This window comes from Thunnus thynnus, chromosome 12 (genome assembly GCF_963924715.1).
Source record: "Thunnus thynnus chromosome 12, fThuThy2.1, whole genome shotgun sequence".
Classification (NCBI taxonomy): domain Eukaryota; kingdom Metazoa; phylum Chordata; class Actinopteri; order Scombriformes; family Scombridae; genus Thunnus; species Thunnus thynnus.
This window is the reverse complement of record NC_089528.1, coordinates 12,533,811-12,553,775: the sequence shown is the minus strand read 5'-3', so window position 1 is coordinate 12,553,775 and position 19,965 is coordinate 12,533,811. Positions and strand designations below refer to the sequence as shown.

General features: G+C 37.8%; 1 protein-coding gene across 1 annotated transcript; it reads right to left on the bottom strand.

The window, feature by feature from the left end:
* Positions 1-1,903: 1,903 nt before the first annotated feature.
* On the bottom strand, positions 1,904-9,107 carry metap1d (methionyl aminopeptidase type 1D (mitochondrial)). Its single transcript, XM_067605538.1, has 10 exons — positions 9,003-9,107; positions 6,175-6,341; positions 4,746-4,895; positions 4,513-4,661; positions 4,009-4,051; positions 3,748-3,911; positions 3,542-3,639; positions 2,909-2,956; positions 2,746-2,824; positions 1,904-2,650 (listed from the first exon to the last, which is right to left on the bottom strand). The coding sequence occupies exons 1-10, from the start codon at positions 9,043-9,045 to the stop codon at positions 2,566-2,568; spliced, it is 1,026 nt and encodes a 341-aa protein (XP_067461639.1). The 5' UTR covers positions 9,046-9,107; the 3' UTR covers positions 1,904-2,565.
* Between the last annotated feature and the right edge of the window lie 10,858 nt (positions 9,108-19,965).

The window sequence follows — 19,965 nt, the reverse complement described above, 5'->3', positions numbered from 1 at the left end:
ATGAGAGAGAATTCATGACCACAATCCAACACCTCACCCTGCCACTCCCTGCTCCTCCCTACTGTAAATCCTACCCTTTTACCCAAACCTACTCCTCCTAATATTTATCTCCTGCTCTTTCCTAATTTCGCTTTCTCCCACTCTTGCTGACATGCCTCTTATGTATTTTTTCAGGTTTGTTTGTCATGTTTGAAACTTAATGATTCCCATGCTGATGGGAGATCATTCAGAACTGTTTACATGACTTGTGTCATGATTCACAGGAAGCTCACTCTCCTTCGGCCACATTGCACCCTGCCCTAAAATTAAATGAAGGGCTGTACTGTTTCAACAAATAATCCTAGCTACAATAAAGAAAGTGCATTTTAATCCATTCACTTGTAATATTTTTCTTTACTGTTTCAAATTCACAGTATAACCCTCAAGTTTGATAAAAGCTGAATCCAGGTAACAAATTGACTCATTATCATGATTCACGTTTCAAATATGATTATGATATGTGAATCATTTCCTCGCTGGAAATGATTAGACTCCAGATTATCTGACCCTACCTTTATTTGTCTAATCCTTCCTGCCCCACCCACAAACTGGCACTGACAAGAGCATAGGAACACACATACACACACACACACACACACACTTCAGAGTGTATTGGCAGGAAGAGAAAACACACCCTCGAGTGGGCTGGAATCCAATTTCTCCTCCTGTTTTTTTTCTCTGAAGCATCTTTACTTCACCACACTCCCCTCACAGTCACGATAAGAAGTATCATTAAAAAATCATGCAATTTTAATCAATGCCACACTGTCGAATAAACTCTACAGGAAGGATGCGGGTGAAGCTTTTAGTCTCTCACGTCATACACACTGCAATTCTACTTCTACTTAAATTAACAGATCTGTAGTTCTAATTAGAGAAATAAATGTCAAATGTCACTGTTCTTTAATACTGTATAAAAGCTTAAATACAAAAGTGGAGACGTGAGGTTAAGAGACAAGGCACCAGTCTGCTCTGCTCTCAAGTATTCATAACTTTTCTTTATTAAATCCACCTGTGGATAAAAGATATAGGCGCTAGAGAAGAATTGGAAAAATAGAACAGAAGGATGTTGCTATGCCGGGAATTTACACCCCCCCCACCCCCCCCGAGCTGAATTTTTGGCCTCTGGTTTGTGCAGATTTTTTCTTCACCATGTTAGCTGATGAAGTGAGTACTGACATTGTCTACATACTATGAAAACCCCTGTCATGATGGGCAGTTGATAAATAATTTAGCCTCAGGCCCCAGGAGAAAATTTTCACCAAGGATTAATCATTGACACTTTGTTTAAACGTGACTTAAACATTAAGCTTAGACATACTCAGATTTACAATTGCTTGTTTTTCCTTCTGCTTAAGAGCCACAAACAAATATCAGATGGACAGACGTAGCGTGCTGTGCTGCTGGCCATCACACGGTGTAAACAGAGGGAGGACGTGATGCCTTTGCTGGTCACAGTACAACATGCTATTAGAATAATTTAGTGCAGTGTGCTGCCATCTAGTGGCTAAACTTGACTACAGAATGTATCACTAAACAGGAGACAGGTTTCCACTGATGGAATTGACAGTTAATATTTCATGATTCCTCTGTGATATTTTTTTGGAAATTAGGGGTTTAGTGACATGAACAAAATAACATTCTAAAACTACATTACACACATTATACATGTTGGGTTCTTAAGGATCATTTAGATGTTATTTGACTTATTTGATTGCTTTAGGCAAAAAAAAATAATAATCAGGATTTACTACTCTCTAACATAATTACACACTTGGAGGTGTAGAAAAGGCTTTGAAGCAACATTTAGATAATGATGAAGTGTGATCAGTTTTACAAAAAAATAATTCAACAGTTGATTAAATAAAATGTGAGATTTTATGTTTTTATTAAATACTCAAAGTTTTACAGTGTTACAGTGGATGGGGTTGTGCTAAAGGAATCTGGACTCATGACCTCAGTGCGTCTAAAACCCCAGCTACAGCCCCGCTTGTACGGCTCCCATTTAACTGTTTCAAGTCCCTCTAGATTGTCACAAGTCACATTTCACTGTCTGTCATAAAGGAGTGAATAAATCTGAGCGTTGGCTTCAAAAAGTCAAACCGCTCAGCGGCTGAGGGGCTAGAAAAGGAACAGACTGAAATGCGGAAGAAACTGAATCTCTTATCCTGACTTGTACTGAATATAAACACTCACATCTGAATAAAACTCAAAATTCAGTAACTAAGATAAGGTAGTCATTTTTCTGCTGTTTATGCTCCCATGATGGGTGAAAAAACCCACTTTAATCGAACTAAATTTAGAGATACTGTATGTGTAACCCATACTGTAATAATAATGTAAAATAAGAACCTTTATTTCTTTTTTACATATTACAGGTAGGCTTATTTAGATTACGTCCATCATCAGTGAATCACCATTCAAGTGGTTTAGACCCTCTTTGATGTAAACACATTTCTAAAAACTGAAGATAGATAGATTTTTTTTTAAAGTTTATGTAGAGGTCAGCAAGTAGATCACTTCAGGTCACAGATTGCTCTCTTCTGGCAGTTTAGTGAGAATATCCACTCCATCAGATGTGATGACCACCGTGTGTTCAAACTGAGCCGACCTGCAAAAATGTATATACAAAACAGAGCTGCACATTAAAAATTTATGACCATTTAGTCGGAAAAAGTGTGTTTTTGGTCGCCCACCACGTTGTACCTTTTATCATCTGCTGACACTGCGGTCCACTTGTCCTTCAGGATTCTAAACTCTGCAGACCCCTCCATCAGTATAGGTTCTGCAAATGAACCCACAATATCAGTCCTGCTCTCATACACTGTGGCATCTTAATGTTTACACGAAATTGTAACATGTGACTCGCCTATTGTGAAAGCCATTCCTTCGTCCATGGTCATGTCATTGTCATTAGCTGAAAATGAAGAGAAAAGGAGTTTTAGAGAATTTGGGCAACATAGGACATTTATTTCTGCTACTAATTTTATTGTTGCCATATTTATTTTCCCATTTCAGTTTTCAATATCCTTACCTTACAAAGACTTTTGTGAGTCTCTTCTCTTCTGCTTGCAAGGCTATCAATATTAGCGGTGCTCAGTACATGTACAAACCACTTTTTAAAATCAACAAAGCTTCAAACTGAACTGACTATACTGAATCACCATCGTCACTGACCATATCAGTAAACTTTTAGCGGTGGAGTTCCCTCACTGTGTGCAGGGATTCACAGTACATTACCTCCTCATTAAAGCATATTAAAAGACAGCAAAAGCATTTAGTATCATATTTAACCTTCATATTGACTCAGATTAAGACATTTTAACTCTAAGTCAAACGAGTGAGAGACTATCTGAGAAAGAAAATTAAAAGTATGAGAAAATGAATGAATGCCACAAATTTGCTTGGAATAATTAATCTATCAATCAATTTCTTGGAACAACTCTGTTCATACGAGTGGTTCTTACATGAGGTCTATTGCCAAAACTTTACACAAACTTACCGTGGTGCCAGATCTCAGGATGGCAATGAAAGCAGGAGCCTATTCCATGTCCAATGAAATACGGACACACTTGGAAGCCACTGGCATGGGCTACTTCACTGCCGGAAACATATTAGTTAAAAGAATAATGAATGTGATTATATGTAATCGTGTATTTTATCTACTTATGCATTTTATGTGTGTATTCAATGTGTGTGTGTGTGTACCTAATAGTGTTCCCTATAACACAGAGCTGTGCACCCGGCTTGCAGGCAGCAATGGCCTCATCTCGGCAACGCCTGGCAGTTTCCACCAGTCGTCGGCCGACCTCATCCACCTGGCCAATCAGGAAGGTTTCCGAGGTGTCGCCGTGGTAACCATCCAAATACACCTATTGTGAATAGGCAGAAGTCAGTGATGCTCTAACTGATCATGTTGGCAGTAATGTCTATGAGTTTGTTTGTGTGTCTGTTACGGCATCAACCTACAGTGACATCAATATTGATGATATCTCCATCTCGAAGTTGCCGACTGCAGGACAAAGGAATATTAAAAGATGAACAGTGTATACAGAGAACCCCTTACATTTTTACTAATGCTTAATTTCTGCGATATAATACCATTAATACTGGACTTCACCATGATATCTCACCATTAAAATATACAGTATATATCTATATGAAGTATTTATTACATTTATCTAAGATCAAGTCAAATTTTCCAAGAATTAATTCCGACTTATCAACCAAGTTCATCATCCAAAGTTTTTATAGTTTAGTCCAACATTTAAAATTTAAGTTACCAAAATGCTTTAAATTTGGTTCAAATGCAAGATAAAAATGATTTTCTCAGTGTCTGTATGTATTTTATGATTAGTAGATTCTCATTTTGGAAGGAAAAAAAAGAGAAAATGACATAAAAATATACTGAATGCAGTACATTTTTTGTTTTCATGCATCCAGGTGTTGTGAGTGAATGTGCAGCGTGCTCACCTGTCAGGTATGCCATGACAGACCACGTTGTTCACAGATGTGCAGACCGATTTGGGGAAACCCCCATATCTGAGAGGTGATGGGTAGGCGTTGTTCTTGATGGTCTCCTGGTGCACGATGAAGTCTATTTCATCTGTCGTCATACCAACCTGGAAGCCACAAGTCATGACTGTTGTGTTGTTTTTGTTCTTTATCATGACATAGAAACACAAACAATACTTGTAGGTGCTTACCTTCAGACTGCGTCCAGCTAGTAGCAGCACATGCCTGGCTAGCTGACATGCTCTGGCAAGACCTTCAATCTGCTCTTGGTCCTTGATTTCTATGTAGTCTGGCCATTCTGGGACCACTCCAGTGCCCACATAGCTAGGTCGCACAATGTGCTAAAGTCAGAGAGGAGATGAAAGAGGAGGATATAAAGGGTGAGCCATATCAATATTCTACAATTCCATCTAAAAACAGAGTAATTATTAAGAGATACAGACGAAACTACAAAATAAAGCGATGAAATTCAAAGACTGAGTTTCTGTATTGTGTTCATCAGTTAATCCAAGTGCCTCCCAGCCCCGTTCCTCTTGTTCATTTAGTCCAATAGTGTGCTTACTGCTGAGTGAAAAACTGAGTGTGATAGTAAATATAGGAATGAGGTCTAGCTATGTGTAACTTTGAGGTCAATTTAGTAATCAAGTGTAAGTAATGTAGTTCTGTGTGGAGAAGATGTCCGCGTGTGTGTGTATTTTTTTTTTTTTTTTTTTTATATACCTCTTTTGTATGTGATAGGTCTCCTATTAAGTGAGGTGATCCATATGTGTCTTTCTTTTTTTCCTTTATTTTTAATGGAATGAGAATTGAGTCAGTCAACAACGCTTTAAAGTTTGAGAGGTTTATCATGCAGTAGACCTGGAAATGAAATCAATACATATGTTCTAATGATTGTTTTTAATGCTAATTAATTTTAGCACGTTAGTCATTTTTATCTTACTGGTAAGTACTATTAATTCTGAAGTCAATTAGCCTCAAGAAACTAGGAGGTCCTATGTAAGTAATTTAAGATCTTACTGCATCAGTACTGAGGCTGTTATGGTTATTTTAACCTATTTACAAATAGAAGAGGAAGATTTTCAAAATTGATTAAACATGTATCTGGCATACTGAAATAAGATTAATTTTAACATTTCTGTCATCAAGCTACTCGTGGAATTAATGTTAATTGGTGACAACTGATACGATGACTTGCCACTCTCAACATCATTTTTTACCGGTGAAAGTGGCAGTAAACACCAGCTAACAGTAAGAAGCTGCAACCTGAATGTTTTGTACACTAATACTCTTTGCTATTGAGAAAAGGTGTCAGAGTTCAGAGAATCTGTGCATATTGCCAACCAGGTGTGCCCAAGTCATTTTTCAAGATCACACACTTTTTTTTTTAGTTTTTACTTGTAAATATACAGAGGCAAAATGCTCATACTATAGGCTGGTGTAAAGGAAACAGGCTGAGGTGAACAAAACACAGTAGAGTACAGTAACACAATTAGCATTTGATTGGCTTTATTTTAGCTGATAATGATCCATTGAAATATGCCTGGATCAGCCGTGATACCAATCCTTAGGAGTGGCCTGGGACATATCTTCTTAGGACTGTGGCAACATAAGCTACTGTACCTTGGGTACCACGTAGGCAGGTCTAACAGCAGCTGGACGAACTACATTGTGAGAGTGAGAATTCTTCCACTTCCTCCAGAAAAAGCGCCGATGTTGCTGACACAGTAGGGCTGTGGGGGGACCACAGCTTCCTAGACAACAAACTCTCCGCAGGAAACCACCCAGTCCTGGAGAAAAGGACAGAATAAAAGCAACACAATAGAGAGCTATCTGTTTATGACTAAAAGTCTCCTGCTTTTCTGAGAAGAATAAATGGCAGGAAAGGAGTTCCTGTATTTCCCCCTCAGCAGTGCTCTCTTTTCAACCAGCTGTGCAACAATGACAATTTTTTATCTGCATATTGTGTGACCCACATCAAAGGAAAATTTCTATTACCTTCTGATGGATGATAATGTTTTTTCTGAGTCTGACTCTGTAGAAACGTACACATATGACAACAAAATAACCTTTCCTAAAAGGAAATGAGGGAGCCTCACTACACCACTCAACAATACAAAAAGTTGAGCATACAATCATGCCCAAGCTGCCACCAAGAGGAGCAGAATTAGGATGAGAGGGGTAGATTGTCACTAGCAGTATCTACAGTATGTAGTTACAAAAATGCTGCGCTTACAACACAGACTATGTAATTGCTACATTCCCAGTTTGAGTTCTGATAGGGACCTTTATTGTATGTCATTCCCCTATTTCAATATCCAATAAAGGCACTCTTATTTATTTATTTTATTTGGAAGGGAACCACACACAGTGTTAAACATGAATATTAATATTTGATGTACTCTATCAGAGTTAGCTTATAGCTCATTTTCTGCTGTAGTCCCTTCAGCAGGTCACAATTAAAACATATAACAGCACAATAACAAATGGTACAAAGCAAAAAAAACACACAGGACACACAATACACAATAGCATATCACACACACCCAAAATGTCAACAAGAAATTACCAATGTATGCTTGTCCAATTAAAAGTGAGACTATCTGCGTTCATGAGAAGACTATGAGATTAAATGTAGAGTCAATGGTTACAAAGCTGAGTAGCTTTTAGCAGAATTTGGTTTTAAAAGTACAGATGGAGCTGCGGCTGCAAAATGCACCAAAATACTTCAAACAATAAAATATAAAAACTACATGAAGACCACAAAAATCTGGCTTAAGCTGCTTTTTTTAAACTGTGTTTTCAATGCCAATAGTGTTGACTGATACTAAAAATAACAGAGAGAGACAGGAAACAGGGGCAGAGAGAGAGGTATGACATGAAACAAAAGGGTCATACACCAGGGCGCCCGATGGATAACAATTGTTGCTGTGGACCGTTTCCTATCAGCAGCATAGAGGGAGGTTTTTCCCCATATTGTCCTGCCAGTGTATCAGCCAGAATGGTGGCAAAAACAGTACCAAAGCTTTGCAACAGAATTCACTGCACCACCATTTCTATTCAAAATATTTTTTGCTATGTATGTTAAATAAAATGAGACATTATACACATTAAACACTGTAATTCTAATGTTGCAGTGAAGAGACCAAACAGGCCCCTTTGGCACGACTAAAACAAATAGTATATCAACATAAAATGAATGACTGGAAAATACAAACACTACTATAACTACCGTAATATAAAGCCAAGAGAAGCGCTGGGCATTATAATGATAGATACCCTGGCTTACCAACCAGATAAAGGTTTTAATAATTTGAATAGTTGCTAATTTGTTTGGGAATTTACACAAAGAATGCAAACTAGCAGCTAAGGCAGGTCCTGCATTATAAGCTAATTTTGTGCTCCTGTTGTAGAGGGTAAAATCAACTTTAAGACCTTTGTTGTGTAGAAAAACATGGGACCAGTGTTTACTATTCCAGCACAGGAGTGCTGCTCAGCAAATAATGAAGCTGGCATGTAAAGTTTACTGTGCGCAGTGTGTGAGGTGACAGGGTACAAATCCAGTTCATGAGGGTGGGGGGAGCAATCCTATGCAACATACATTCAGTGACCCCTTTTTTATTAGGTACACCTGTACAATTGTATACAATCCAATACAGCTGTTGAGTCTACATTTTTGATGCTTATAATGTTTTTTTTTTTGACACTGTCATAAAGATGCCAATTAAATGATATTTTAGCTTGAGGTCATTGTTAGAGATAGTGTATGAAAACAGGGAGGACAAAACAAAAAAAATAGAGACACCTCTCAATATAATGTATTCCAGTAAATCACAACCTTTTAATATGATCTAAAAAATAAACATATGATAGAATTTCTACATTTCAGACAATGTCAACAAAAACTGAACATTATAATTCTTTTGAAGGCAGAATTTATGGCAGATCAGATGGATTGCATTGAATATCAACAGATTGCATAGTTGTGCCTAATTAAGTAGCGACAACTTAGTGTATGTATATAATTTTATCCGTATCAAGAGGTATTATTGTTATTTAGTAGAAGTAAGTTAGTAGAAGTATTGTAGTACAAGATTTAAGCGTTTTTAATAAGTGAAGTGCACAGCTGACTCATGTGAACTTGTGGAAAGCTAACTGTGTGTGTGAGTGTATTTTGGGGGCAGACTGACACCATCTCCACTCATTTTAAAGTCCATTTAGTTCATAAACTCCCCCCGGCATGGACAGGTGAACTCAATGACAACATAAGTTAACAGTAACTAGCAAGTCAACCTTTGCTGACATGAACATCGCCACTTTACTTCCACATGTCACCGCTGCTGTCATGTTTTAATGCATGTGGTAAATAAATAATTGTTTTTTTTACGTTACGCGAGGAGCAACTGTTTATGCTAGCTCTCTCTCGGGGGAGCCTGTAAATGAAAAGGTACCTGATGTCCTGGATACAAGTCCTGCAGAACAAGGAGCCGCCATCAATATCTGTTAGTCACGTGGTGCGGAAGCATGCGTCTTTTTTCTTTGTTCTTCTTCTTCTAATGAATTTCCGGCAGATTGTACACTGAACAGCGTAATGCTGCCCTCCACAGAAAGGGGATAGCTATTTATCCTATATTTTTGAATACAGGCTAGTTGCATGGAGATATCTTAAGATTGCTCTACCAATAGGTTGAAAATTCATTTCAGATGCAAAAAACAACTCCCTGAATAACTGTGGCCTTTCACTTCTGTATTTATTACATGATAACATAACATGTTGGACTGTTTCCAAATCTCCATACTGACACAGACCGTCTGGATGTTTGCCTATGACTTTCAAGTAGCTGGCTAGACCACAATGCCCTGGTCTCAGCCTAGCTAGAACAACATCCTCCCTTCTTCCAGAGTTTATCATCCACCTCTTACTTTTAACAGATGACTGCAGAGAGAAATTTGCCTACCCCTTCTTTCTTCTGTCCACTCTTTTTGTGACTGAAGCTCTAATTTTTCTTTACAAAAGCCAAAGCATTCACATTTTCCCAACTGAACAATAGTTTCCCTTAAGGGGATTCCTTAGCCAATTTGTCAGAGATTTAATTTCCCTCAAACCCTGAGTGCCTAGGTAGCCTATCCACAAAAAGCCCACATGGCAGTCTATATTCATGATCCTAAACAAGCAGTCCTGGGCCCTTGATGTCCCATCTCTCAAAGCCAACAAGGCAGCTGCAGAATCCGAGCAGATGATACTTTTAGGGGGTTTGACCAGGTCTACCCACCATATAGTCCATAAAATTGCCAGTAGCAGTATTATCAGATATGTGGATGCTCTGCTGGATCTGAAGATTAGCCACATACATCTCAAACCCAGTTAGATCCATCAGTAAAATCTATACTCTTTCTTAAATTGATTTTAATACTTGTAAACATGACTACATGGAAGATTTCTATTCTGATCAAGCAAAGATGTACCTCAGGTTCATGGAGAAACTGGCAAGGAACAGGAGACCAGACAGACCCAATCACACTGTCTTGCTCAAGCCCAATGTTTATTGCAAGCTGTTTTATGAGGTGAAGGAAATCTGACTACCTCTCCTTACCTATAAACTCCCAAACATCCTTCAAAAGATGTTTTGCTGTAGAGCTATATTTAAGGCCACTAAACATAACCCAATAGTGATGCCCCAGTTTGTTGGAAGCATGCTTACCCTTCAAAACATCTTTATTTACAACAGAGGGTGAACAAGAGTCATATAAAACCAGTAACAAATAAATAAATAAATATTTAAACTATTGAAAGTCTTCTTTCATATCTTCTTCACATCTTTGATTAAAGTTGCCATACTGAGATAAATAAATTGATGAAAGCAAGGTTTAGAGCCAGACCATTTAGATTTGTGGATATGAAAATTAAATTAAAATAATTATTATATAGGCAGAGGTAATGTCTAGCTACTTTCCATTCAAATAGTTATAACTTCACATCGAATACACATCTAATACCAGTTTTCATTTTGATACAATTCTGTATATTTCCCAAATAAATTTGTATAAACACAGTGAAAAAACAAATGAAAATATCTGAATATCTATCTGAATTACAAAACACACAAACATAATCTATGTTTAGACTAAATCTTTCCAAAATTTCTTTTACAGGGTGAATGCAATGTACCAAAACCCCGAAGGATAACTTTATTACTAATGCAATATTTATACACAACTATTCTTTTGTTCAATTTTAATGACATTATGAGTTATGGAGGCCTTTTGTACATCACAATCGAATCTGGCTTGCTTTCACTTTTCTCAAAGATCACAGGAACAGCCGTAGCTTTTTTTCCCCTCTCTGTCAAGCACTGACAACTTCTTTAAGCAACATGCCCATCCTGGCTCTGGGTGGGATTCTGGGCAATTTGGTCACTAAATTTGTTAGGAGACTCCTGGAGCCTTTCCTGCACAGGGGGAGAGAGAGAGGGTGACAGAGATGATGAGAACACTTCATTCTTTGTCAGACCCTTTGACCAAAATCCACCTTATTCAACAACCAGCACCATGTACATCAGATCAGATAAGCACATAAGGACTACGTTACCTTTGAGGTGGGCTACGTCCCACTATGCAGTCTTGATGAGTGAAGGAAATGGGCAGAACATAACCAACCTGTTGTATTCTCAGTCTCACACCATTCAACAGAAGGCTACAAAGAATAGTATCGACAGGTATTTAAAAGGGCTGTATTCATTTATTTATGGAACTAGTACAGCTCAGGTGGAGTGTTTTTGACATGCAGATTTCTACACTGAAAATATGAATAAAACCCAATATAAATTGTAGTAATATAATTTTGACTCAAGTAGGGGGACCAGCATGTGTCTGCAACCAGTGGTGTGGCACAAAGCTCTGACTAGGACCCTTGCATATGCATCCTCACTGGGGTCCCATCCCAATTTTACTACATGCAATGCATTATGCCTGTAAACACATAACTGAACCAACAAGTAAACACATGCTTCTGTAGTGATGATTATTACTACAAAGAGTACATCTTTCTGATAAGGCACTCTTTATAAAGGGTTTATACCTTGTAAAATGGCTTTAATTGATTAATAAACAAAAAAAGCATTAACTGATGCTGTAAATGAGGTTCAAGGCTTGTGTACATTTGTTGTTTTCAAGTGGCTTCCCTTCTTTACTTTATTATATTTATGTTATATTTAGCATATATACACTATATTCCAATGCATATATGTAATCTAAATGCAATGACAATTATTCTCTTTTACTCATACAATTGTTACATGTTACCAATATTGTAAAATATGTTCTGCATCGAAGGAATACAGACATGAATTAGTAAGTAAACGATGATAATACACGTTACTAATAATAAAATAGCAACACCAACAGCACCCTAACAAAAGAAAACAAAATACAATTAAAATAAATAAATAAATAGTTTCTGCTTCTCAACAACACGACTCCCCACCACCCCAGACAAACAATGATCCACTCTCTCTGGATCATTCATTAGGGTCATCCTCCGGATCCATTAGATTATCAATATCAAAATATTTAAGATAGGAAATAAAGGGGCTCCATACTTCTTCAAAAGCTTTGTATTTACCTTTTGCAACAAATGTCCTTGGTTTACTAATATTCTTCCATTGTAAGGCAATGAGACATTTTGTGAAACACACATACCTATAAATTTGTATTCCTTTTGTTTCAAGCGTATGTTGCATGAGTGTAACTGCAAAATGAATGTCTTTATTTTGAGAGGAAGCTAAACCTTGAGGATATCTTATGGTTCACCTCTTTCCAGAATTCCCTTATCTCCTTACACTCCCACACACAGCGAAACAATGTTCCTTTCAGTTCATTACATTTAATGCAAGTATCATTATTGAATCGGTGTAGTTTAGCTGGAGTGATGTAGGTGTACATTAGCCGGTTATATTATGGCAGTTTTAACCATGTTTTCATTGTTCGCTGCTGAGCATCCCTACATGCCTCCATCCAGTCGCTCATTGAAATATCCTCTTTAAATCCTCTCTCCAAGCCTCTGTCTAATCTAGGCTCTGAGGATTCCTGTGAACCCGATTCAAGCATAGAGTATAGTAACAAAATCAAGCCCTTACCATAGCAATCTCTTGTTACTTCTTTTTCCAAGGAGGAAAGAGGAGGCATTCTGAGAGAGTGGTACTGAGAGGATGACATAAAGCCTCTTACTTGTAAGTATTTGAAGAAGTGTTTTCTAGGGATATCATATTTAATTACTAGTTCTTCAAATGACATAAGTTTATCATTCATGTATAGATCTTCAGTTTTTCTAACCCCTTTACCGGTCCATGAGGTAGTTATCCATTTACTGGGTTTTTTTGTATCTGTCTCATTCTGTGACATAATGGAAGACTTAGAGTTGTTAATCGTAACCTGATATCAGATATGGTTGTATGTCTCCTTACTGCTATTGCAAATGGTTCTATAGCAATGATAAAGAGGAGAGGAGACAACAGGCACCCCTGACAGCAAACCCTAAAGACTGGGAATGGCTTTGATACCACATTGTTGGACAAAACTTTAGCCATTGGGTTACTATAGTGTAAAGATACCCATTTGCAGAAATTCTTGGCCAAATCTGGTTACCTGACATGCCAGATGGTTTGTTACACAGAACCATCTGAGAAGTTGCCCTTGAAAACAGTTTGGAAAAGGGCAGGCACACAAAATACTTGGCAGGTGATTGGAAGAACCATCTGTCTATCACCGTCTACCACTATCTTACCTTTGCAAGGCAACTGGATTCACAAGATCAACTGAGACCTGAACCATGACAGAATCTGCTACTCTGATCACCTATTGTCAGACCACCACTGACCTTGTCAAACCACTGATTCCTTGGACTTCTGATATTTTAATTCTTCTATTTGAAATTTTTATCCAATTAGCAGTGAAAAGTGTCCCCTAGAAATCAGCCACTGCTTATAAAAATAACACAACAAACTAAAATGACTGTTTCAGAACTGTCTCTGTTTTCTCTGTAATAGATTTGAATTTTCTCTATAATTTTCTTTTGCACAAAATTTGGCCGTGACTGATATATTAAATACATCTGATAAAGTACGTTTTTACAGTCAAACAACAGCAAAATACTGCATACACATACATCATACAATAATGTGGGTGTGTGTGTGTGAGAGAGAGCTCTGTGTAGCTTATAAGAAAATGAATGAATATTTCACAGCACTAGTTGCAGCATATGAATATTACTGAAACATTTTCATGACAAGTTTGACAAATAACGTGTCATATTTTAACAGCTAAGAGATCTGGACAGTTCAAGTGCACACTCAACACAGTATGAGTGCGCTGTTGTTTCTTTGAGTGAAACTTCCCACAATGCTCACAGGTGTAAGGCTTTTCTCCAGTGTGAGTGTGCTGATGAATCTTTAAACTTCCAGACTGGGTGAAACTCTTCCCACACTGGTCACAGGTGTAAAGCTTTTCTCCAGTGTGAGAGTGCTGATGAAGTTTCAGACACACTGAGAAAGAGAAGCTCTTCTGACACTGGTCAGAGTGATGTAGTTTCTCCACAGTGTCGGCACGCTGATGCAGATTTATTTGTCCTCCCATGAAACTCTCCCCACCCTCATTGTGAGGTCCAGATACTTTTTCCCCCAACTGTTTCTATTATGCAAAAAGAGAGGAGGAGACAGACACAAGAGTGTAAGAGGATATCAAATAGTAGAGCTCACTAATAACACAAGAACAGGTGTCCTGATACATGAAAAATTGACGATGTAGAGGTAAAGAAGGTATTTCCTTTGCCAAGTGAATAGTTTTCACACATGTGAGTGCAGTATACCATGGTCACTTACCAAAGCAACAGGGTGACACTGTGTTTAAATCATCCTGTATGTGTTGAAATGTGCTTGTTGTCAGTTTAACTCTTGGTTAGGTTAGTTTCACCTGTAAGTTAACTGGTAACACAGCCTAAAGCATCAGGGCTGTTGCTATGGTTACAGACAATTTAGCCTTGAGCAGTGCAGTGACAACAATGCACTGCTAGAAATGATTGTCAACCACGGACAAACTCATATTATGATCACTGATAAGTGGTCATTAGTGAGAAAAGACACATGCAACTATAAACAGAAACACACATTCATTTTGAATTCAACAGTGTTTCACAAGTGAGTATCAGGAACACTGACAACAGGACCAGCTACAATTTATAAAATGTAGCTGGTCATTTGACTTGACCAAATAACAGAAGTTTTCACAGAGTAGTTGTAAGTATATCTGTCAGTCAGTGTCCAGCAGCCACAGTTTGTTTGTCTTGATTAAATTTCCTTGTTGATCCTCTAACCTGCAGACCATCAACCACAACACAGCTGGACAAAGTATGTTTGTTCTTGCCGTTTCTGTGCTGATGTAGTTTAATAGACTCCTGCAGGTGAACTGCGTCTTCACGGAGTTGCAGGTTTGACAAATACTAAATTAAAAAAAGCTTTGAAAATAAACGCGAAACATTCGAGTCATGCGCAGTTTTAATTTGAGTTACACTGATAAACGAAATAATGTCTGCAGTTATCAAATGTGTTTCAATAAATGATGTAAAAATCTAGCGTTTCGCAGACTCGAGTGTTTCGTGGTTTATTTTTCAAAGGCTTTTGGATACCAGTTTTTATTTTTGGATCGGAATAAATCGTCGTTGCCGTGAAAACGTAAGCTTATCTGTCAAACCTGCAACTCCGTGAAGACGCAGCTCACCTGCAGGAGTCTATTAAACCACATCTTTTGTTGTATAATGGACACTGTACTGTACAAAACACTCAACACAGAACACTTCATGAGGAGGAAGACTGGGCAAATTATCTAAAATTAAAAACCAGATTTTTATCTATTTGAGTGTCCTACACCATATGGGGTTACACACAAGACTACACTGTGTAGTCTTGTGTGTAACCCCATATGTGTAGTCTGCAAGATGTCCACACAATGAATCAAAATGTACAGTTCCACAAATTAGAAAACTGTACATTCAAAGTGCATCCAATTTACATGACAGTAATGTCCTATTATAATGAAGACAGTGCTCTCTGTCTTAATTACCACACATTTTCTATAAACATTCCACATATCTACATTAAAGGATAGGTTCACAATCTTTCAAGTCTATGTTAATGCAATACTGAAACAGGTTTTTCTCTGTCATCATTCCTCCTGTTCATATTGGACATTTAAAGATTGCTTCCTAATGAGTCTACAGCCCTCCTTCTGCACAAAAATGTATTCAAAAGTTTATCTGAAGCTAATGTGAAGCTTTAGCTATTCTCATTAGTCATGTCAAGTGGATATTTTCCCAATTTAAAGTCTTTTTAGTACAAAATTCCATGTAATTGTTAAGATCCTTAGTAAAATGTCTGGTATTCTCTACTGCAGAGAGCAGCCATAAGACTGGACCAATATGTTGGCGGCTGAGATGCATCCCACAGCCCAGAATGTGGCATCCACATATGTATGAGCCCGTTCTCGAGAGCCCGGTGCATCTTGCACAGACACTAAAGTCTACCTTGTGCGTTGGTATCAGACGCCAAGGGGTGTGACAAAGTGTCGGTATTTGATGCCCAGGGATGAGAACATGTTGGTTTTGTGATAGGAAACTGTTCACTTGGTAAACTCTACTTGAGTTGCCAAGATGAAGCCAATGCTGAAGTGCCAAAAACTGCAGTTCCTCAAATGGCCACTTAATGTTGGATCCAAAAGCGAGTCAATCCAAAACGGCAACCTCCGAGGCTGAAAAATTAAGCCAATGCCAAAGTGCCAAAAACCTGCATTCTATCTAATGGCCATCAGGGGGTGAGTCCACTGGCTGCAAAAAGAAGTCCGATTGTATGGAAGTCTATGAGAAAATGACCCTACTTCTCTCTTGATTTATTAACTCAGTAAACTGTTTCCTAATGAGTTTATGACGACAACGTTACTTACATAATGTAACCATGGCGTTTACAAGTGGCTGCTATTTCACAGTGTGTTTTCAGTTCACTAAAGTTAATTGTAACAATTTGGTCGCATTAAAAAAAGTCTTGGTCAGCATTTGGTTGTAATAAAAGACCCACCAATGAGTTGAATGATCAGTTTTTCTGGTGAGTACATTTTGTCTTAACTCTTTGCTAATATTCGCCAGCGAGAATTAATATTAGCATATAGCATTATCACTGTTAACCATAGATTGTAAATGCTAAGCAAGCTAACAGGTAGCACCACCCTCTTCTCCAAATATGATCACTTCTGGCTCCAAAAATCAAACATGGCGACGGCCAAATCCAAGATGGCGATGGTCAAATCGCTACACTCGAGGCTTCAAAACAGCAGTTGGCAAACCAATGGGTGACGTCACAGTGACTACGTCCATGGTCTATGGTCAATCCCCATAGACCCCCATGTTAAAATACTCAACTTTACAGCAGAAAATAAACATGTTTACAGCCTGGTACAAACATGGTTTTGGTCTCTATAGCTAATTTCCACTTTCACGACAACTGTACGGAGAGTGATTTTTTTTATAACTCACTCGTTTAAATTTTATTAAGCTGTAAAGTTATGCTTTAATTAAGGACATGGCCACTTTGAGTGACAGGTCGCTAGCTGCTAAATGGCTTGTTTCAGCAACAGACTGCATTCGGCCCACCTCAGCTCCATCTCTTTGCCCATTTTGGGAGTTCGTTGGAGTCAGGCACTGCCAAGATGCCGACTCCAAGATGCCGCCCAATTTGAGCTTCAAAATCACTCTTCAGAAACCAATGGGTGACATCACAGTGACTTCACGGGAAAAGACACTTGGTTGGAAGCAGAAGCGAACAGTCTCCTACAGCAAAAGCAACTTTTTGACTTTTTGCCATTATTATTAAAACAAATATTTTACCAAGATTTATATTTTTATGTCAAAACTTGCCAATTCACATACCAAAAAAAATCTTTAACCAATGGGATGAAATTATTACTGTAATAAATTTATTTGGGGAGAAAGAAAACCTTGTATAAAACTTAACCAATCACTGTAAGCAACAATTCAGTAGCAAAGTGGAAATAAATGGAAATTCAAAAACTGGGTAAATATTGGAAGATGTATATATCTGCTATAATTACTATTAAGGACATTAGTAAAATTGAAAATACAGGGAATTTAACCATACTTTGAACAACACTTTTAAAAAATGGGCAAGTGAAGGCTTGATACGGTATAATCAGATAGTTACAGATAAAGGAATAGCGACTTTTCAGGATTTAACAAAACTATATAACCTACCAAAATCCCACTTTTATAAATACTTACAAATGAGAAGTTACCTTGTAAAAGAAATTAGGACTAAATAAAACAGTGACGGAGATACTACACCCTTTAATAGCTTGTATGATAAGTATATCTAATAGAGCACAAAAGAACACAAAAATTATACTAGGTCAGATTTACTGCATTATGGAAGAAGAATATAAAAGTCAAAGGAATCACCAGTTGGGAGAAGGAGCAGAATTTAATGATATCACCAGAAATATGGAAGGATATGAGCAATAATACACGGAAAACCACAAGCTCATTCATTTGGAGAGAGTACTCTTGGAAAATTCAACTACAACTAGGTGTTCTTTAAAACACCTGTTATTCAATCAAAGTATTCCAGGGAGGTAACACTAAGTTGTTGGCGAAGATGCAGGGAGGTAGAAGCCAACCACACCCATATGTTCTTTTCAATGCACACTCCATTTTGGGAACACCAAAGTCGCTCTCTCAGCAGACTAATAAGTATCTAATTTTAAGAGCAGCACCACTTAAGCAGATGACATAAAACTAGTTGAAACCAGAGGCAACACAACTAAGCAATTGGGAGGACACAATTAGCGAAATTTGTGAAATGGAGATAATAAATCACAGAATTAGGAATCTAGCTAAACTGTTTGATGTGAGATGGAAGAGGGTATATAAAACAAATATTACACAAAAATAAAAACTGTATGCCGTAAAATACTCCCTGAGCCGCACATATTATCTACTATATAAATCAGGGTCCAAAAGTCTGAGACCACTTTCCCATTGGGAAAATGATTATTTGGTGGAGCTGTTAACTCATCTGAAATGTGACCCTGACTACACACTGCTTTACAAAAGCCAAAAAGGTTGGAAACCACTGGTTTAATCTTTAACAATGTGTTGTTTTTCCCTCTGAAATGTAGTGGAGTGGATTTATAAAGTAGCATCAAATGGAAATACTCAAGTAAAGTACAAGTACCTCAAAATTGCACTTAAGTACTGTACTTGAGTAAACCTTCCACCACTGTCTAACAATAAAGTTATAATATTGGAGCAAGTGAGCTTTTAAAGGTAGGTAAAAATGAACTGTGATAGAACTGAATATTTGAAACATACCTTAGCTTAAAACCCCTACCCCTAACCTGGTTACCACCTATGTTGGGTCTGAGTTAAATATTTAGAGCTTTGACTGCAAATGATAAGAAAGAGTGATTTTGAAGCGGATATTAGATTTTAAAGACTTTTATTGAATGACTTTTTCCATTTTCGTACTCATGAAACCATTTGGCTTTTGGGGGGCAATTTAAAGTGTTCAATTGATGAATTGTTGTGAGGAAAAGTTGGAGGAAACCGGAGAACCCTGAGTAAACCCATTCCACCTCAGTGGTAAAGTACAAGTACCTCAAAATTGCACTTAAGTACTGTACTTGAGTAAACCTTCCACCACTGTCTAACAATAAAGTTATAATATTGGAGCAAGTGAGCTTTTAAAGGTAGGTAAAAATGAACTGTGATAGCACTGAATATTTGAAACATACCTTAGCTTAAAACCCCTACCCCTAACCTGTCTACCACCTATGTAGGGTCTGAGTTAAATATTTAGAGCTTTGACTGCAAATGATAAGAAAAGAGTGATTTTGAAGCGGATATTAGATTTTAAAGACTTTTATTGAATGACTTTTTCCATTTTTGTACTCATGAAACCATTTGGCTTTTGGGGGTCAATTTAAAGTGTTCAATTGATGAATTGTTGTGAGGCAAAGTTGGAGGAAACCGGAGAACCCTGAGTAAACCCATTCCACCTCAGTGGACAACACACAGACCCAGAAAGGCTCAGGACCAGGACTTGAACCCTCGCCTTTCAGCTGTGAGGAAACATTGAGGTAACTGTGAGAGCTCAAGTCCCGCCCCACATGGAGGTAACCTGGATGTGAGGAAGTAAAGATGGCCTCTTATACTGTGGCAGGCAGGAAATGGAAGAAGCCAAATGGGCATGCCAGAGGGGAGTCTGCCTTTTTGAATCCAGTTAACTTAAATAACTTTGGGACTTTAAGTTTTGTTATTTTTCTTGCTTTGACAGTTAGTTTGGTTGTAAATGGTTTCTT